Genomic DNA, 21847 nt, shown 5'->3' on the forward strand with positions numbered 1-21847 from the left:
ACCATTAAAGAAGCACTCCAGATTTATTTTTTTGTTACATATGACAACTCATCACCAATATCCTAGTAGAGTAATTTGTTTCTGCCCTGTTCAGCCATCAGCCCGAGCTTGCATCACCTACCAAATACCTTGTGGCAGCTCTCAGACCCCTCCCCACTCCATCCTCCTTGTTCCTCTGTATATATCCCTGTATGCATAGAATTCTGCTTGAAATATATTTTGATTCCCCCCATGCCAGTTTTCTGTAGTAAAAAAAACATGAAGTTTGGTCTTTAAAAATGTCTGCAGTTTTTTTTTTTTAAACATACACAAAAGCACAAGAAAAACTATAAATGTAGTATTGTTGTAGTCATACTGACCTAAAGAACAAAGGTAACTGGTGGTCTTACTACATAGCGAATGCCGTAAACACAAAACCCATAAAAATGCAGAGAGTGTTTTTTCCCCAATTCCACCCCATTTGGATTTTTCCATCTTTCCACTACACTACATTAAATGATGCCATTAGAAATCACAACTTGGCCTGCAAAAAAACAAGCCCTCAAACATGTGAACCGAAAAATAAAAAGTTATGGAACTGGAACGGTATGGAGTAAAAAATGGAAATGCTAAATATTTGTCTTTGTAAAGTACCAGGAGTAAAGATATAAAGTACGCAAGTATATACAGTATCTCACAAAAGTGAGTACATCCCTCACATTTGTAAATATTTTATTCTATCTTTTCATGGGACAACCCTGGAGATCTGACACTTTGATACAATGTAAAGTAGTCAGTGTACAGCTTGTATAATGGTGCAAATTTGGTGTGCCCTCAAAATAACATTGTCTAAATCACTGGCAACAAAAGTGAGTACATTGGCCAAACTGTGTCCAATTAGCCATTTCCCTCCCATGTGTCATAAGACTCGTTAGTGTTACAAGGTCTCAGGTGTGAATGGGGAGCAGGTATGTTAAATTTGGTGTTATCGCTCTCACACTCTCTCATACTGGTCACTGCAAGTTCAACATGGCTCCTCATGGCAAAGAACTCTGAGGATCTGAAAAAAGAATTATTGCTCTACATAAAGATGGCCTAGGCCAGTGATGGCTAACCTTGGCACTCCAGCTGTGGTAAAACTACAACTCCCAAGATGCCCTCCTTTCTTGGCTGCTCTTAGAACTCTATAGAAATAAATGGAGCATGCTGGGAGTTGTAGTTTCACCACAGCTGGAGTGCCAAGGTTAGCCATCACTGGCCTAGGCTATAAGAAGATTGGCAACACCTTGAAACTGAGCTGCAGAACGGTGGCCAAGACCATACAGCGGTTTAACAAGACCGGTTCCACTCAGAACAGGCCTCGCACATGCTCAGTGTCAAACCCACAGGTTGTCTTTTCAGAACAGACATACGAGTGCTGCCAGCATTGGTGCAGAGGTTAAAGGGGTGGTGGTGGGGGGCTCAGCCTGTCAGTGCTCAGACCATACCCGGCACAATGCATCAAATTGGTCTGCATGGCTGTCGTCCCAGAAGGAAACCTCTTCTAAAGATGGTGCACAAGAAAGCCCAGAGTTTGCTGAAGATAAGTAGACAAAGGACATGGATTACTGGAACCATGTCCTATGGTCTGAGACCAAGATACATTATCATGACGAAGCATTTGATGGATCCAGCAAAAATGCAGATGTGAAAGTAGCCTATATCATGTTTCCACAGAAGCTCCTGTGTAGTTCTACGTGATTCTGCTTCACACTTGCCTCCTTGCATGTACAGGTCAAACTCGAAAAAATTAGAATATCGTGCAAAGTTCATTTATTTCAGTAATGCAACTTAAAAGGTGAAACTTACATATGAGAGACTCATTACATGCAAAGCGAGACAGTTCAAGCCTTTGTTATAATTTGGATGATTATGGCTTATAGCTTATGAAACCCCAAAGTCACAATTTTGAGGTTCCCTTTGCTCAGGGGGTATGGATTAATTAGCTGACTAGAGTGACACTGAGTCTAGAATATTGAACCTTTTCACAAAATTCTAATTTTTCGAGTTTCACCTGTAAGGCTACTTTCACACTAGCGTTCGTCGGTCCGCTCGTGAGCTCCGTTTGAAGGGGCTCACGAGCGGACCCGAACGCAGCCGTCCAGCCCTGATGCAGTCTGAATGGAGCGGATCCGCTCAGACTGCATCAGTCTGGCGGCGTTCAGCCTCCGCTCCGCTAGCCTCCGCACGGCCAGGCGGACAGCTGAACGCTGCTTGCAGCGTTCAGGTGTCCGCCTGGCCGTGCGGAGGCGTGCGGATCCGTCCAGACTTACAATGTAAGTCAATGGGGACGGATCCGTTTGAAGATGCCACAATATGGCTCAATCTTCAGGCGGATCCGTCCCCCATTGACTTTACATTGAAAGTCTGGACGGATCCGTACGAGGCTATTTTCACACTTAGCTTTTTTATGCTAAAAATAATGCAGACGGATCCGTTCTGAACGGAGCCTCCGTCTGCATTATTATGATCGGATCCGTTCAGAACGGATCCGATCGAACGCTAGTGTGAAAGTAGCCTAAGTGGTGACCGGGAAGGTAAGCTGAAACTCCATCACACAAATACATGAAGGGTCTTCGAGGTCTATGTCATTGATCTGTTACTTGCTGCCCTTAGATAGGACTAAGTAGTGCAGAGTGAGGAGACTCTGCAAAGCCAGGCATGATGGGAAATGTAGGATTCAGGAGGAAAACCATAGCCAAGGTCAAAAACAAACAAACAGGTATACAGAAGAGACACTTAAGAACAGTCTATCCTGCATTATATAGGCAAGAAAAATAAATCCTGGAGTGCTTCTTCAAGGCTCTGATGAAACTAGCATCTGTTTATAATTTCAACAGTATCCTGGCAAACCCTTAAATTGGGTCAGTCAGGATTTAAGTATTTTTGATCGGGAGAATAGTGCTGTATGCCATAGTGTCTGATCATCTGTGCTGCACCAGTGCAATTACAATATTGGCAAAAAACATTCTCATCACATAATATTAAGGAACAAAAACAAAATAAAAATGTTTGGAGTTTTGTTGAAATTTTGTTGCAGTGGAAAAATACATTATACCCTAATGTATTTTTCCATTGCAACAAAATTTCAACAAAACTCCAAATATTTTTATTTAGTTTTTGTTCCTTAATATTATGTGATGAGAATGTTTATTGCCAATATTGTAATTGCACACTTGCGGCAGGACGGATCCGACAGGCTGTTCACCATGTCTGATCCATCCTGCCACTATTTCGCCGTGCCGCCGATCCGTCCCCATTGACTATAATGGGGAAGGGGCGGAGCTCCACCGCAGCACAGCGAAAGCCGCCGGACATGCAGGACTTTTTAGTCCGGAAGCTTTCGCCGTGCTGCGCCAGAGCTCCGCCCCCATTAAAGTCAATGGGGACGGAGCGGCAGTCCGGTGAAATAGCAGCAGGACGGATCCGACATGGTGAACAACCTGTCACATCCGTCCTGCCACAAGTGTAAAAGTAGCCTTACACATCTATTTAAAAGGATCTGGGAAACATCTGATTACTCAATCCCTTAGAAGGGGCGAGAAATAGATTCTATGTCTGGGCCACTAAAGGGTTTATCCAATAATTTTATATTGATGGCCTATTCTCAGGATCGGTGGGGGTCCGACTCCTGCCACTCCCGCTGAGCTCCTGTGAGAGATGCGGCCTCCTCACAGCTTACCAAGCACAGGGCTGTATATTGTACTTGGCATTGCAGCTATTCATTGCATTGAATAGGACTGAACTGCACCTGCACCATGTGTCTGATGTACAGTGACCTCACTCCTCGAACAGCTGATAGTTGAGGGTGTTGGGAGTTGAACCCCTGCCAATTAAATATTGATGACCTATCCTAAGGATAGGCCATCAATATCAAAATTCATGGGCAACCCCTTTAATCTCACCACTTAAAACACAGCCATGATTTCATTTTCTAGAATTAGTACATAAAAAGGATAAAAATGTTTGCCCAACATTTAAAGTAAAAAAATTAACCTTCCCGAAGAGATAACAGAAGATGTACAAAAGTACCAAAGTTACACCACCAAATGTCCGAAGCCTGGTTTTAAATAAAGGTAATTTTACAGAGGACATGCAGTTTCCCTGAGGAGCTCCTGAACCCGTACAACTTTTATGATCTGGTGAAAATATAAAAGAAAATTGCACGTTTTCATAGCATTGTAGCAAGAAGGCAAGTACTTCAGATGTCATCTGCCACAGTGTCAATCCCACCTATATAACAAGTGGCTTAAGAGCTAACAGCAGCAAGATGGAAGACAGCTTCTTCCACACATAGGTCACTTCTATCCTTTATTTAGTGTAGTGCGTATGGCCTTGTCCATGCAGTTTCTGAATTCCTCATAGCTGCAGTTCCCAGGAAGCTCCATGCTGTTAGTGTTTCTGCTTGCAGTGGGAAATATATGGCCATAATGGAACAAGATGGTTGGCCGAGGCTCAAAGCCAGCTGGTGGGATCAAGTCTACCCCTGTTGTAAAATTCAAAATATTTTCCAATGAAACAGCAGTAGCACCATCTGCACAAGAAATGGAGAAGATTAATAACACAATAGAGCACAAAAGAAGTTTTATAAATTGGGATTTTCTAAATTTTGTTGCCAGACCTTTCACAATACTGCTGAAACATTTACACAAATGTACTTTGCCTTAGCAGTGCAATGCAACTGTGTGTACACCAAAGCTATCCATAGACTTCTATGGACAGGACAGGTGTATACCCTTCTTATAACAGTATCTAAGGCTACTTTCACACTTGCGGCAGAGTGATCCGGCAAGCAGTTCCGTCGCCGGAACCATCTGCCAGATCCAGCAAAACGTATGCCAACTGATGGCATTTGTAAGACTGATCAGGATCCTGATCAGTCTTAAAAATGCCTGGTCAGAAAAATGCATTGAAATGCCGGATCCGTCTTTCCGATGTCATCCGGCAAAAAAGATCCAGCATTTATTTTTCTCACCTTTTTTCGGTCTGCGCATTATTTTGAATGCCAGATCCAGCACTAATACATTCCTATGGAAAAAAATGGCATTCAGGCAAGTCTTCAGTTTTTTTGGCCGGAGATAAAACCGTAGCATACTGCGGTTTTATCTTTTTGCCTCATCAGTCAAAAATGAATGAATGGAAGACATCCTGAACGGATTGCTCTCCATTTAGAATGCATGGGGATATAACTGATAAGTTCTTTTCCAGCATTGAGCCCTTTTGACAGAACTCAGTGCTGGAGAAGAAAAACGCAAGTGTGAAAGTACCCTAACAAAAAAAGGCTAATTTTAGGTACGGTTTTCTTACAGATGGAGTCACTGGCAGATGTATGCAACTGTATAGCACAGTTGCATATGTGAGGGAAACATGAAAGGAGAGTTTCCCAGCTCACACACCAAACGTGGTGTAAATAGACTACTTTTCTTCTGCCATTATCAGTCCAGGATCTGAAGTTATACCATCTGCAATGTGCCAAGATACACAGGTATAAACACGGAGTGAAGAACAAAACTGGTGTCCATACAGTAGAAGATATGGATCCTAATAATCTAACAAAACTAACCTTCTGTATCTTCCAAATACTGTTCCCAAAGGTTGATGGCATTACATTGCTGGATTTGTCTGAAGCTTCTATGATATGTGATAGTGAAGAGGTCAGACAGCATTTTTGCTGTTAGCTTCTCAGGCGTCATGCATAGAACACTCCAGAAGGCAGTCGGGTATGTCTGGATGTTCTCAAGAACACCAAGTGTCTTCAAGCCTTCTTTGAACCTAAAACCACAAACATGACCACTGATTTCTAAATGTTATATTCCATGTCCTACTTGCTGTTAAGAACAAGTATCAAAAGCAAATATTTCATATGTCAAAGTCAATTAAGAAACTCCAGCTAAGGCTGCTTTCACACCTGCGTTAGGTGCGGATCCGTCTGGTATCTGCTCAGAACGGATCCGTTTGCATTACCATGAACAAAAAAATAATAATGCAAACGGATCCGTTTTGACTTACACAGAAAGTCAATAGGAGGCGGATTAGTTTTCAATTGCACCATATTGTTTCGGTGAAAACGGATCCGTCCCCATTGACTTACATTGTAAGTCAGGGCGGATCCGTTTCGCTCCACATCGCCAGACAGACATCAAAATGCTGCAAGCAGCGTTTTGGTGTCCGCCTCCAGAGCGGAAAGGAGGCTGAATGGAGGCAAACTGATGCATTCTGAGCGGATCCTTATTCATTCAGAATGCATTGGGGCTAAACTGATCCGTTTTGGGCCGCTTGATAGAGCCCTGAAATGGATCTCACAGGCGGACCCAGAAACGGCAGTGTGAAAGTAGCCTAAGCTGTAGAATGTCTGTAGGGAATACTTTATAGAAAATCCATGACAGTTCACTGTACTTATAAACTGCATAGTTTACTATGACTGGTTTTAATACACAGTAGTGATACATTCAAGACATAACGTGTACAAAACCACCACCTCACCAACCTTAGGAGTTGTGGGTGAATCGCTGGTGCCAGCAGACACAAAACAACTGATGAACTACTGGATAATGGAGATGAGCAGAGGATTATATGGGCAAATATATGTGCAAGAAGTTGCCCGTAAGTCAATGACGACATCTTGAAATGTATTATCCTCATTATAATATCTAATGAAGCATGATTGGACATCAGGCCTGGATGACACATATAGCAGTGCCATCCACAGATCCCCCCCCACCATCATTATGCCATCCACAGATCCCCCACCCCATAACAGTGCATCATCCACAGATCCCCCACCCCATAACAGTGCATCATCCACAGATCCCCCACCCCATAACAGTGCATCATCCACAGATCCCCCACCCCATAACAGTGCATCATCCACAGATCCCCCACCCCATAACAGTGCATCATCCACAGATCCCCCACCCCATAACAGTGCATCATCCACAGATCCCCCACCCCATAACAGTGCATCATCCACAGATCCCCCACCCCATAACAGTGCATCATCCACAGATCCCCCACCCCATAACAGTGCATCATCCACAGATCCCCCACCCCATAACAGTGCATCATCCACAGATCCCCCACCCCATAACAGTGCATCATCCACAGATCCCCCACCCCATAACAGTGCATCATCCACAGATCCCCCACCCCATAACAGTGCATCATCCACAGATCCCCCACCCCATAACAGTGCATCATCCACAGATCCCCCACCCCATAACAGTGCATCATCCACAGATCCCCCACCCCATAACAGTGCATCATCCACAGATCCCCCACCCCATAACAGTGCATCATCCACAGATCCCCCACCCCATAACAGTGCATCATCCACAGATCCCCCACCCCATAACAGTGCATCATCCACAGATCTCCCACCCCATAACAGTGCATCATCCACAGATCCCCCACCCCATAACAGTGCATCATCCACAGATCCCCCACCCCATAACAGTGCATTATCCACAGATCCCTCATAATAGTGTCATGCACAGACCACCATTAGTTCAAACCCACCAAAAGCACACCTTTTGGTAAAAACATTTTTTCTTCTTATTTTCCCTCCTCAAAAACCTAGGTGCGTCTTATAGGGCGAAAAATACGGTACGTTTCGGGCTGTCCCTGCTTCCCAGTCAGTCCTGGTGATCATATTACTGGGGCTGAGAAGGAGAGGACAAAAGAAGCCCGTCTCTTGGCACCGATTGCAGTGCTTCATGGGGTATAATGGCACAATAACATTTTTCGGTAATGACACACGTATATGGCGCCCTGTGGGAACTACATCTTGCAGTTGATGTACACATGCACAATAATTGATAAAATGTAAAAGTTGCATACTGGGTGTTCTGTTTGGGAAGCTTTACATAAATTTTACCTTTCGAGCGGTCCCTGCACTCGCCGAATGACATGGTAAGCCAAAATATTCTTGACCAGGATGCTTTTGTCGCTAACAGTTTGTACAAGTCGCAAAGTACCGGTATTCTGCAGGTAGTCAAAATAGTGAGCAGTGACCGCCTTCAGCTCATTGATCCGCTGACAAGACTGGATCTGTACAATACAGAAGAGGGCAGATTATTCAGACTGTGCTGTTATCCTCCAGAACGACGAAATGCATGTAAGGGACAGACTCCGACGTCCCTTTCAGTGTAAACCACAGACTAGCCAGAGACTATGCATAAACTTAGGAATCATACAAGATGCTGTGTTCATGTCATGAAGTGATGCAGATCACCCCCCCCCCCAATATGTCATACTGTGGTGGGCTTCCGTTCTTCCTCTGTGGCTCCTTGACTCTGCCTATGGGCGACTTCACTCTAATACTTTGGGACTGCAGATCTGATACCGTTTTTTGGGCCAAAGGCTGAAGTGGATTCAGAAGAAGGAAGAAGTCGTTCCCTTATAAGGGCCGCTTCACACGAGCGGATGCCGTGCGTGGCATCCGCTCCGTGAAAGAGTGCCAAGACCCGCTGCAGACTGCAGAGGCACGGAGCGGTAACATGACTGTTAATGCTCCGTGCCTCTCTGTGATCTCTTTACTACGAAATCACAGTTGTCACTGTGATTTCGTAGTAAAGAGATCACAGAGAGGCACGGAGCATTAACAGTCATGTTACCGCTCCGTGCCTCTGCAGTCTGCAGCGGGTCTTGGCACTCTTTCACGGAGCGGATGCCACGCACGGCATCCGCTCGTGTGAAGCGGCCCTAAGTCTAAATCACTTTCCACCCTCCTGGCTTTGGCTCAAAACTACCATAACATCAGCATTTTTGAAAATATACTTTGTGTGAAATCACCCTATCCACCCAACTGTTAGATCTTTGTGACACCTCCTAAACTAATAGATTTCCCATATGCACTTAGGAGGAAGGTTCCAAATTGACATGGCAGCCTGACAGCATAATTGTTAATAGAAGTCAGGGCTTGAATTTAAAGCCATTTCAAAACGATCTAAAAGTGTCTATGAGCCCAATAACTGTTCTAATGCAGTTACCTTACCAATTCCCATCCATTTCTCCGCTGTTCGTTTCCTTAGTCATTTGGACAATCACTGCCTTCAGCAGCAAAATCAACAAACTAACGGCAAGGGAGCAAAATGACCCAAAAAAACGGAGGGGTTACGCTAAAGTGATTCAGTGCCATTTTAAATACAGGTAAGGCGCCTGTGAGCAGTTAAAGGGGTCGTCCCACAAACATTCTACACTTTTCAAACCAGTATGAATGTCGAAATCTCTGGGCTGGTTTTAGGTTTGTTAGAGAGAGGTTGTCACATAGTAGATTACGTATGATTTTCAATTTTTACATTAAACACGGAACAACGACTAATCAGATACCGAACTCTAGTTCAAGGGGACAATTCATTACAGGCATCTGGCTGTCACAGGGAGCCCCGCTAGTCTTCACATAGGCATCTTCTAGATCACTTTACTTAAAATAGTTTATTACATTGGCACTTTACAATAACAAAAATGTAATTCATGAAATCTTGCACAGACTGCAGGAGTACTGTGGTATTGATGGCTTAGTCCTCCAATGGTTCTCCTCCTTCCTGGCTGGCAGAACTCGAAGGGTAGCCTTGGGGCCTTTCCAGTCCAACCCTGTAACACTAAAATATGGTGTACCCCAGGGCTCAATCCTATCCCCTTTGTTGTTTACCATATACATGCTGCCACTCGGGAAAATCATCCAAAAACACAGTCTAACATACCACTGCTATGCTGATGACACCCAGCTATATAGGTCATTCAAACCCGATGTGACTGACCCAATCCCAAAAATAAACACATGCTTAGCCGAGCTTCAGGAGTGGATGAATGGAAACTGGCTTAAACTAAATGCTGACAAAACAGAGGTTCTTGTCATCGGAGGCCAGCGCCTAACAGCAATACAGCGCCAGACACCGTCAACACCACTGAGGGTAGGGAACTGAGACCATACTAGCTCTAACACTGCGCACAGCTTGGGTTTACTGATGGATAAAGAGTTACACCTCAGGAACCAAATTTCAGCTGTGGTGAAACACTCCTTTTTTTTTCACCTAAGGAATATTGCTAAAATGAAGCACCTCATTCCTTCAGAAGATCTCCCAACCCTAGTTCACACCTTCATCACATCACGGCTGGACTATTGCAATGCCCTCTATGTAGGCCTCCCTAATAAAGACCTACACCGCCTGCTGCTAGTACAGAATGCTGCCACAAGACTGTTAACAAGCCAACCCCGCCACTGTCACATAACACCAATCCTCCGCTCACTACACTGGTTACCCATAAAATTGGCATGCCAACATTCAAATCCCTACACGACCTAGGCCCTGGATACCTGAAGGTTATGTTGCATCTGCGTCACACCTCACACAACCTCAGATCAAAAGGATCCAATAACTTGACCACCCCCAGAATTCAACTAAAAACCTTTTGAGCCAGAGCTTTCTGTCATGCTGCGTCTACCTGGTGGAATGCCCTGCCAACCGCAATCAAGACAGCTCCAACCCTGGACACATTTAAAGGGAGTCTGTCACCTCCATATTGCAAAAAGGAGATTTTTGTGAAACTCACCTGTAAAATCTTTTTCTCGTCTTTTCCATTGGGGGACACAGACCATGGGTATAGCTTAGAGGTATTAGTAGGAGGGACACTATGCAAATGAAAGAGCTCCTCCTCCTCGGGCTATACCCCCAGACTCCACCAGGAGGAACTCAGGCGTTGCACAAGCAGTAGGAGAAGGAGCAAGAAAAAATCATGGAAACCATCGGACCAAGCCATAAGGTCCAACCAGAAACAGAAAAACTGAACTAAAGACCCCTCCTGCAACAGGAATAATGGGTGGGAGCTGTGTCCCCCAATGGAAAAGACGAGAAAAAGATTTTACAGGTGAGTTTCACAAAAATCTCCTTTTCTCGTGCTTTTTTCCATTGGGGGACACAGACCATGGGACGTCCAAAAGCAGTCCATGGGGTGGGAAAAAATACCAGCACCGCCAGGAGGAACGCCCCAATGGTCAAACAGGAACCACAGCCTGCAAAACCCTGTGGCCAAAGCCGCATCAGCCGAAGCCAGTGAATGCAACTGACAAAAATTTGCAAAGGTATGCAAGGACGACCAGGTGGCCGCCGTACACAGCTGAGACGCAGAGGCACGACTGCGTCTTGCCCAGGAAGCCCCCTCCGCCCCAATGGAGAGAACGGCAATTCTAGCCGGGGGAACTCCACCACAAGCGTGACAAGCCGCGGAAATAGCCAAGCAGATCCAGAGCGCCAAGAACGGCGGACGGAAGCAGTAGCCGCGAGACACACCTCCAGGACCCGTACAACATCCAGGGAATGCAGAGTGCATTCCTTGGGGTTAGCCGGAGAAGGACAAAAGGAAGGCAGGACAAGATCCTCATCAAGGCGGAAGGGAGAGACCACCCTGGGCAAAAAGAAGGGGACTGGACGGAGCACAACTTAATCCTGGTGGAAAACCAGAAAGGCTCCTGACAGGAAAGAGCGGCCAGCTCCGACACCAGTCTGACTTAAAAGCTCGTGATGGGACGTGAACTCACAGCCACTGCATAATAGCCCAGAACTTTAATCACTACGCTATGTAGCTGTATCAGAAGCTATGGTCACAAGGAAGTCCAGATGAGAACAGTCAGAGAGACCCTCCTCAAAGGCTCGAAGGGGGCCGACTGCAGAGCGCGCAGAACCAAATTGAGATCCCAAGGAGACAAAGGGGGAACATACGGGGAACCGAACGCGCCACCCCCGAAGAAAGGTCACCACCGGACCCTTAAGAGCAAGGGACCTCTGACGGCCCGCGCCGAAACCTGACCTTACAGGGAACTAAGCGACAGTCCCTGCACAAGCCCAGACTGAAGAAAAGACAGTACCATCAAGATGGAAAACCGAAGGGGAGGGAACCCCGAACCCTCAAAAAAGGATAGGAAGGCCATCCAGGTACGATAGTAAATCCGGGAGGAAGAAGACTTCCCCGGACTGATCATGGTCCTAACCACTGAATCCGAGAACCCCATCTTTATCAGGATGGCGGTTTCAACAGTCACGCCGGTAAACGAAGAGACCGCAAATTCCGGTGGAAGAACGGGCCCTGAGACAGTAGGTCCTGTCCGTCGGGAAGAGGCCATGGGGCGTCCGCCAGCAACCGAGCCACGTCCGAAAAAACCACGCGCGGCGAGGCCACTCTGGGGTGATGAGAACGGTCGGAGTCCCTTCCGCCTCGAACTGGCGTAGACCCTTTGGTAGGAGAGGAAAACAGAGGAGGCTGAAGTCCTGCCACGGAGACACCTGCGCATCCATCCGTACGCCTCCGGATCTCGGGCGCGAGCCAGGACCACTGGGATCTTGTTGTTGAACCCGGACGCCATTAAGTCCACATCCGGACGGTCCCATCTGTGGCAGATTTCCTCGAACCCTTCTGGATGCAGAGACCACCCGCTTGGATCCACCGTGTTGTGGCTTAGAAAGTCCGCTGTCCAGTTGTCCACTCCTGGAATGCAAACTGCTGACAACACCGGAACGTGCGTCTCCGCCCACGTCAGAATTCTCTTCACCTCCTGCATCACCATCCGGCTGCGGGTCCCGCCCTGATGGTCGATATAGGCCACGGCCGCGGCATTGCCCGTTTGAACCCGCACTGGGAGGCCCGCAAGGAGAGAGGTCCAATAGGAGAGAGAGAGCGGAAAAAATCGCCCTCAGTTCCAGAAAGTTGATTGGAAGGCGAGACTCTGCCGCCGACCAAATTCCTTGAACCGTGCGAGACTGGAAAACGCCCCCCCAACCCAGGATGCTGGCATCGGTGGCGGCGATCGTCCAGGAGAATGCGAGAAAGGAACTCCCCGACCTCAGGTTCTTTGGGAACAGCCACCAAGGGAGAGCTGCCCGAACCCGCTGAAAGGTAAAGGATCTCCTGTTGCGCCAGGCGAGTGTGAAACTGGGCATATGGAAGGCCTCGAAAGAGGCTACCATAAGACCCAGGACCTGCAAGTATTCTCGAATGGAGAGGCACGGGGAGCGCAGCAGATGCGACACTGCCCCCTGGACCTGGGAGGACTTGAAGGCTGGTAGAATACTTAGGCAGCCGAGGTGTCCAAAATCACCATCCGGAAGGAGAGCCTCTGGGACGGGAAGAGGCAGGAGTTTGGGAAAGTTACCAGCCAGCCGAACCGTTCCAGGGTCTGAACAGTGATCCGGACGCTGTCCGTGGTCTGCGGTAGAGAGGGGGGCCTCTATCCGGATATCGTCCCGATAGGGCAGCAAAGGAATGCCCCTGGTACGAAGAAGCGCCATGAGCGGTCCAGGACCGTGGCAAGGACCCGCGGGGTGGTCGCCAACCCGAAGGAAGGGCGACAAACTGACAGTGTCGACCCATAATGGCGAAGCGCAGGAATCGATGGTGGGATTCCGCAATCGGGACATGTGATAGGCCTAGGAGCAGCAGGGCGGGCTGACTGGGCCCTCTAGTGCCGGGAAGGCTGGTGCAAAGGAAGGGCTCTTTGCGGGCGACCTGAGACCCCCGGCGGAGGAAGCAGGCGACGGCCTACCAGATGAGAAACGGCAAAAGGCATGCAGAGATGAACTCGTCCAGCTGATCCCCATAAGGTCTGGAAACCCCAAAGGGGAGATTAGCAAGGGAACGCTTGGTGGAGGCGTCAGCATCCCACACCTTCAATCAAATCTCTTCGCGCTGAGTGACAGAGATGGCCAACCTGCGGGCAAAGAGGGAAACAATGTCCCTAGAAGCTTCGCAAAGAATCTTAGAAGCCTGAGACATCTGGAGAACCAACTCCAGTGTGTTAGTAGCCGCATCTCGTACCGCCAGTTCCTGGTGGTGGTGTTGTAACCACACCGAGAGAGCACTGGCTACCCCTGCTGAGTGAAAGGTAGGTCACAGGGACGCGCTGCCAGCGAAAAAAGGACCTGGAAGAGAGTATGCGTCTGTCTACAGCATCCTGGAAAGAGGAACTGACTAAGACAGGAAGGGCCACATAATTGGCTAATCCGGCCACCGGAGGATCCACCTTAGGGGGAGGAGACACCTCTCCTCGCCGTCAGCAGGGAAAGGAAAGTATATTCATGCGCTGGGTGGTCGAGAACCTTATTAAGACCACCCCAGGCCCTGGACATGACCGCGGAAAAATCCCTCATGGACCGGGAACATGGTAGTCTCCGACTGCCTGGACGGAAAAAGGGGGAACTCCTGACCAGTGGAAGGAGGAGAATCCCCTTGGAGAATAAAGGTGTCTCGGACAGTCACCACTAAGTCAGCCACCCTGGTGGAGAGCTTAGGCGAGGGGTCCCGCTCCATGACCTAATCAGAGCCGGAAATTCTCCTTCAGACTTGCGCTCCCTAAGGGAGGGGAGAGTCGCCCGAACGCGCCTCTAGACGAGGGGGGGGGGGGGGGGGGGGGAGAGCCAGAGCCATCCGAGGAGGGATGCTGCTGCTCACGCTCCCTGTTAGTAGTCGGGCGTCTTCTGTGGAAAACCACTTAGAGAGGTGGTTGGCGTCACAGTATTTGAAAATGCCCTATAGTCCAAAAAGGACCTGGCTCGTCCGAGCCGGATAATTCTCCTTCGGATTACTCTCCCTAGGGAGGGGGAAGAGCAGTCCGCAAGCGCCACCGGCGAGGTGAGGGGGGTGGAGAGACGGAGACATCCGAGGTGGGATGCTGCCGCTCACGCTGCCTCTTCGTAGTCAGTCACCCACTGTGGGGACCACTGAGAGAGATGGAGTCGTTAGCGCCACAGGATTAAAGGACATGGTTGCCTTGGCGACTAAGACCAATTTAGCGGCCGCACTGGACATGGCAGATGCCCAAGCGGGGACCGCAGGCCCCCAGGGACGTGGAGGAGGGGTGGAGGAGGGGGGTAAGGCAGGGATGCAGGTAATACTTATCTGCTCCTGCAGAACTTCTCCTGCAGAACTTCTCCCTCGACTCCAGGACCAGCAGGGATGCACCTCATCAGGCTTCTGACTCCTTGTCCAGGAGTGCAGTGTTCTGGTGGAGGGTGGCAGCAGGAGACCCAGTAGCTGGTGGGATACCGGAGCTGCAGGTCGAGCCCGGATCCACTTGTCTTCTTTGGGGGGCAATGGAGGCAGCCAGGCAGCGTCCAAGGACGGCAGCGGGCATTCCACGGGGGACCAGGAAGGCGCCATGCCGACCTGTGTCCCCATCTAGAATAATATAAACAATTTTTGAAGGCTGAAAGGGGCTTTGAACTCAGAAAGCCTGGACATGGGGCAGCAGCAGCAGTACCACTGAGCTACCAGCTTGCCTGGCACAAAACGGAGTAGAGTGATTAGGAGCTGCACGGCCATGAGCAAACAGAGTCTCCGGTGTAAGGAGAGTCAGAGCGGCATGCCGAGGCTCCGCCTCCCCGAACGCGTCATTATGGCGCGAAAAAAGCGCGCGAAAAATAAGCGCGCGCGCGAAAATAAGCGCACGAGCGAAAATATGCGCGAAAAAAAGCGCACGCGCGAAAATATGCGCGAAAAAAAGCGCACGCGCGAAAATAAGCGCACGCGCGAAAATATGCGCGAAAATAAGCGCGCGCGTGATTTAAACAAACACCACGTGGAGGAGCGGCCTGCCGGCGGGCGCTGAGGGAGCGCAGCAGCCAAGGCCCGACGAGAGAAGCGCTGAAGCCCACAGTTTAAGGGGGAAGAGATGCCAGTACTCCAGTGCCAAAATGAAGAAAGTGCCCCATCAGGATCCTTCTTCAAGTTCACCCAGGTAGCCACAGACAAATAGACACAGAGGGAGGGGGAGGGATTGGGCAACACTTATCTGCTCAGCATGCTCCCTCGATGTCCAGACCAGCAGGGATGCGCCTCTTCAGACTTCTGACTCCAATCCAGGAGAACAGTGCTCTGGAGGAGGGTAGGCAGCAGGCGTCCCAGCAGCTGGTGGGATGCCGGAGCTAACAGGTCGAGCCCGGATCCACTTATCTTCTTGGGGGGAAATGGAGGCAGCCAGGCAACGTCCCAAAGACGGCGGCGGGCACTCCACGGGGGACCAGGAAGGCGCCATGCCGACCTGTGTCCCCATCTAGAATAAAAATAACAAAAAGGAGTAGAATCAGAGAGTGTCAACCTCCTTCACCAGACACTAAGCAAAGACTGAGTTCCTCCTGGTGGAGTCTGGGGGTATAGCCCGAGGAGGAGGAGCTCTTTCATTTGCATAGTGTCCCTCCTACTAATACCTCTAAGCTATACCCATGGTCTGTGTCCCCCAATGGAAAAAAGCACGAGAAATACAGTGCTTACATGGCTCTGTAGCACACCTATACAGGATTGTAACGGTACCTTTGTTCTTTTCTTTAGACTTGCAGTGTGTAGGTGCCCAGGGGCGGCGTTCAGTGTGTAGGTGCCTAGGCTGCTCTGCCTTCTTCTCACTTTACTCCTCACCAGTCTCTGCCTTTGCCCGCCCTCCAAGTCTCTTGCCTCATCGATCGGACAAAGGCAGAGGCTGGGGAGGAGTAAAGTGAAAAGAAGGCAGAGCAGCCTGGGCACCTACACACTGAACGCCGCCCCTGGGCACTTACACACTGAACGCCGCCCCTGGGCACCTACACACTGAACGCCACCCCTGGGCACTTGCGAGTGCTCATTTGCATATGAATTAAACTTAGTTTTTCCTGCTGATGCAAGTCTAAAGAAAAGAACAAAGGTACCGTTACAATCCTGTATAGGTGTGCTACAGAGCCATGTAAGCACTGTATATGGCCATATGGAGGTGACAGACTCCCTGTAAATCAAAACTGAAAAGCCACCTCTTTAGCCTGGCATTTACGATCACATATCTTTTTCCCCCTGTACGTATCACTATATACCGATCTGAGACAAGCTTATGCGCTTTGAGTCCAACAGCAGAAAAGCGCTTTACAAGTGTTTTGTTGTTGTTGTTAAGGGGTTTTCCGGGATTATAATATTGATGATCTATCCTCAGGATAGGTGAATAATATCAGATCGATGGGGGTCCGACACCCGGCACCCTCACTGATCATCTGTTTGAAGAAGGCCATGTGAGCATCGGTCTCCCTTCATTGTTTACCTGCTTGCTGTCAACATCGCTACAATGGGAGGGCTCCTTATACAAGTGTATAGGAACGAGCTATCCCATAGAAGTGAATGGGATAGCTTCTTATAATTACACCTGCTCACTGCTTTGATGTAGATGGCGAGCAGGTAAACAACGAACGGACGGCTCTGATTGCACATTGCGAGCCTTCTCTTCATATAGCTAATAGGCGGGGGTTTCAGACCCCCACCAATCTGATATTGATAACCTATCCTGAGGATAGGTCTTCAGTATTAAAAGCCTGGAAAACCCCTTTAAATTTGCCATTTTAAGGCGTGGATTTGAATACTCATTTTGATTTCTTGATGCACCTTATACATTTAAAACACATTTCTGGAAATAGATGTTCAGCTGCATTGCCGATTCATCAGTTTACAGTTATTTCACCAATAATACAGCTACTAGGATGAAGCAGGAGTCAGTTAAAGGAAACCAGTCAGCAGATTCATGAAGTAGCGACAATTTCCTTATTACAGTGAACTATGCGTTAGTCAGAAACATTGAGGAATTTCAGAGAAAACTTAGTTTAAAAAAACAAAAACAGAGCAGTGCACGTGACGTTTCCTCTGGGCAGCTCCCCTCCTGGCCCCCGCACTGCCGATACTGTGGCGTCTCCCCATGCCCGATGAAAACATCCGGTGTTAGGGGAACCAGCCAAGGACGAGCCTCCCTAGCGTCAACCACAATGCTAGGGAGCTTCCCCCCCCCCCCCCCCGCCCCCACAAAAACGGATGTTTTCACCCACGCATAGGGAGAAGCTGCAGCGGCGGCGTGGGGACCAGGAGCAGCATGGGGTAGGTTTATTCCCTGTGAGTGAGGGAAAGCTGAAGGAGACCCCCTGCAGTGTTTGACTAAAGCGCGGTTCTTTGTAATATAAGAGCCTATCAGCACTTCATGAGGTCTGTGGTTAGGGCAGCAGGAATTTGTTGACCGTTTCTCTAGAATTACAGAACTTCGATATAAGGACACATTTCTAACCCCGACTATAATCCTTAGCACCGGGTAATTACTCCTACCCAAAACAAACCATGCACTGTGACTTTCCACTTTTACCTTCAATACTGCCTGCAAGACATTGGGGTCCGTTACATCTTCTACCATTGGCTGTACAAGATGAGAATCGTATATAAGGCAATAGAAGAGAGTGGGTGAAAAAAAGCTTGGTGCTGGCCCCCCGTGAACCAATGAAATAGCCACCATTCTACCAGCTTCATAGTACAGGTCATCCTCTAGTGCTGTGAAATGACAATAAAAAATAAAAAAAACATATTGAAGAGATAAATGTGACCGAAATCATGTAATATCCATACTAAAACTAAATTACTGTATATAAAGCCATTACACACAATACTGTGAAAAAATGTGGAGTGGTGTAGCAGAGAGAATACACTACAGAGGGTGAAGTGCTGGGCATACCGCATCTGTATGGCACAAATACCGGTGTAGACAGATGGCCACATGGTATATACTGTACATGTACAGGGGCACATCCAGTTATATTTCTGACTATTCTTGCTTGCCTGATATGCTCGGTCCAAACACTCTACACTTAAAGGGACACTGACAGGCCCAAAAACGAGATTTTTGTATAACTTACCAGTAAAATCTCTTTCTCGCTCTTTCCTTGGGGGACACAGAAGACCTTGGGTATAGCTCATCTCCATAGGAGGCGTGACACTAAGTGAAAACTGTTAAGCCCCTCCTCCACAGCTATACCCTCAGCCTGGAGAGAGAGACTGCCAGTTGCGTGTCCAAGCAGTGAGAAAAGGCAAAGTCCAACAAGGAACCAACAAGCCAACTACCCAACGGGTAACAAAAACTTGGAAACAGTACAGAGAAAAACAATGAATGGGTGGGTGCTGTGTCCCCCAAGGAAAGAGCGAGAAAGAGATTTTACTGGTAAGTTATACAAAAATCTCGTTTTCTCGCCCAGTTTCCTTGGGGGACACAGAAGACCTTGGGACGTTCAAAAGCAGTCCAAAAGGGGGAGGGACCACAGCACCAAGGTGAAGCACCCGAAAGGCATCAATGAACCGCCGCCCGCAAACCCAGGCGGGGCAGGCATCATCTGCCAAAGTCAGAGTATGCACCCTGTAGAACTTGTCAAGGCGTGCAAGGTAGACCTGTGGCCGCCTTGCCCAAATGCATGGCCGAAGCCCAATGCCTCCGGCCCAGGAGGCACCGACCGCTCTGGTGAAATGAACGGTGACACCAAGACAGAACCCTGCCCTAGGTGCGGGAACCTCAGCAATAGCCAATCTGAGCAAGCGGAGGACAACCACCCTGGAGTCCGTCAACCCTATGCACAGACCTCCTGGAAACCCAAGAGGCCGAACATCTACAAGAGTCGGAGATCTCCAAGGAAAAAAACGGCAAGGCCCAAACAACGTCCAAATAGGTGAGGTGTTGAAGCGAAAGGCAAACACCACCTTCAGAAGGAAGGAAGGAAGGAACGAACGAAGAAAAACGGGATGTAGAACAGCCCTGTCCTGGAAAAGACAGAAGGCTCGTAACAAAAGAAGGGCCATTCCGGCACCCGTCAGAGAAACGACTGATACAGAACACAACCGTACCGGACAGAGGGGGTAGAGAGAACCTCTGTAACGGCCCCAAGGACAAGATTGGAGCGCCGAGAGCTCAGTATATAGTCCCAGGGCGGTACCGAAGGACAGTACAGAGGAACCAAAGAGCCACTCCGAGGAAGGAGGTCTTGGCAGGCCCAGAGGGCCGGGAACGCTGGAAGAGGAAGAACAGCGCCGACACTAGACACCCCAAGTAAACGACAGAACCATGGGGAGAGAAATTCAGAGTGGGGAATGCACAGCTCCCCACAGAACCCCATACAAAAAAACCCCAAGCCTTACGACAGATCCTGGACGAAACACAGCCAGGAGTGGACAGTAGCGAACCCGCTGGAGTCGCCTGGCAAGCGGGCGAAAACCCAATGTGATCAGGCGCAGACCAGTAACACGGGCAGAAGGGTCGACAAAACTAGCCCCGTCGGCCCCCGAACAACGTTGTCCCGTATCCACCCGAGTGGGGGAGCAGAGGACAGATGGAAAAAACCCAAAGGATCCGCCAGATACCAGGAGAAGACAGGCAAAAGTCCATGCTGATGTAACCACGTTGTACAGCCCCGGTGCGGGAGATCAAAGGACAATCTGGATCGAAAAAGGTAGTCCCCCCAAGTTATCAAGAAGGCAAGTCTACAGCAGGACCATGCAATCTGCACTCAGCGGGAGGACAGCACGCGGTAGACTCAGTAAATAGGCACACAGCTAATACAGCCAGTGTGAACCAGGGAGACAGCACGAGGCCAAAAGGAACACCGGAACCATCCACATGAACAACCATGCTCTCCCCAGAGGGGAGGACAGTGAAAGAACAGCCTCTGAAGTCCGGCGGGAAGCCACATCGGAGTGATCCGTACCGAGCGGGAGCCAAACAAAGCCGGCGAGATAAGGCAGCGGAGACAGAGGCCGGCATAACACCCTCCAACCGAAAGGAGGAGGGGAGGGCAACAGGGAAGCCATAGGCCAGCTGAAAAGCAGAACCCGCTACACTGAGAGACGCCCGGTCCACCGCCTCGCAGAAGGCGAATACCTTGGCGAACCCAAGGCGGAGGTCCTCCGGACCTGGGTAATCGAGCACCCAAGAGAAGTTGGGTGACCTTCCAGAGAATAGCAGCCCGAACCTGGCAGCAGATCAGACAGAAGCGCAGAGGCGCCAAGACGAAGGACTCATACCACACTGCATCCGAAGAGGAGGAAATTGCAGCAGGCAAGGGAATCGCAGTCCTGTACGAGCCAACGAAGAATTCGAGAGGCGCTGCAGACAACAGCACTCTCGAGCATGTGACCACTAGCGCAGGGGAACAATGCCGCGGGAGAACGAATGGGTACGCATCTAGGGACCACGAACACACCCCGGGCGGAAGGGCCACGAAAGGAATGAGTACCACCCAGCCAGGTGCAGTAGCGAACAAGTAGAGCCCGTCTACTGATAAAAAAGGTAGGTACCTTGAATACATTGGGCATTCATCTGCTGTTTGTTGGACACCACCTCAGGCCCACACAGTTGGACCGAATGAGCTCTTTAGAGAATAGTGCAAGGCTTGCTGGAAGCACCATATCCCAAGAGAAAAAAGTACATCTCAGGATAAAGGGGGGCATACGGACGAGCAGCCCCGTAAGCAGTGAGAAGGCCAACCCACCAATGGGAGGAGAAGGCATACACGGCCCAAACAACGGATAGAGCGCACAAGAAAGTCCGCCCACTGCAAAAATAGTCACTCAGCGAAGAATCAGCCAGAGTCCAACCGTAGCAATGGAAGTGCAAAGTGCAACCCGAAAGGTAGTCATGCACAAGACTAGCACGGCATGCGATGGAACGCAAACAGTCCGCCCAGAAAAGGGGGAAAATGTACCTGGCAACCACTGCAGAGGCCTGCCCAAAAAAAGGGGGGGATGCCAAGGCCAGAACCTACTCCGGAAAGGTAGGACATACCATACTCCGCCCAGAAGGGGGCCATGCCCATGGCCGCACATATCCAGCAGAACGCAGGAAGGTCCACTTTAGTGAAAGGGGGCATGCACAGGTTATTCTATCATTAAGTGATTGTGCAAAAAAATCCACCCAACACCGAATGTCGTGAGAGTGCACCACTCCTCCAATGACGGGGGACGTGTACCAGTCCAGCACAGCATAAACAAGGACAGCCGTGGATCGTGTGAGCGTGCAAAATGCCGCCCATGGAAT

At 49.2% G+C, this 21847-nt stretch overlaps 1 protein-coding gene across 5 annotated transcripts in view; it reads right to left on the bottom strand.

Annotated features, from left to right (window-relative positions):
• Positions 1–3299: 3299 nt before the first annotated feature.
• The window catches only part of G2E3 (G2/M-phase specific E3 ubiquitin protein ligase), a 52437-nt gene continuing 33889 nt past the window's right edge, over positions 3300–21847 (bottom strand). For 4 of the 5 annotated variants that reach the window (XM_044272499.1, XM_044272498.1, XM_044272500.1 and 1 more), the window contains 4 exons: positions 18143–18324; positions 7892–8064; positions 5582–5790; positions 3300–4552 (listed from right to left, as the gene is read on the bottom strand). In XM_044272499.1, coding sequence (XP_044128434.1) covers positions 4323–4552; positions 5582–5790; positions 7892–8064; positions 18143–18324 — 794 coding nt within the window. In that variant the 3' untranslated portion in view covers positions 3300–4322. The remainder of the gene's footprint in view (positions 4553–5581; positions 5791–7891; positions 8065–18142; positions 18325–21847) is intronic. The other variant, XM_044272503.1, reaches the window with a different exon arrangement.

Source organism: Bufo gargarizans, chromosome 11 (assembly GCF_014858855.1).
Source record: "Bufo gargarizans isolate SCDJY-AF-19 chromosome 11, ASM1485885v1, whole genome shotgun sequence".
NCBI classification, from domain to species: Eukaryota; Metazoa; Chordata; class Amphibia; order Anura; family Bufonidae; genus Bufo; species Bufo gargarizans.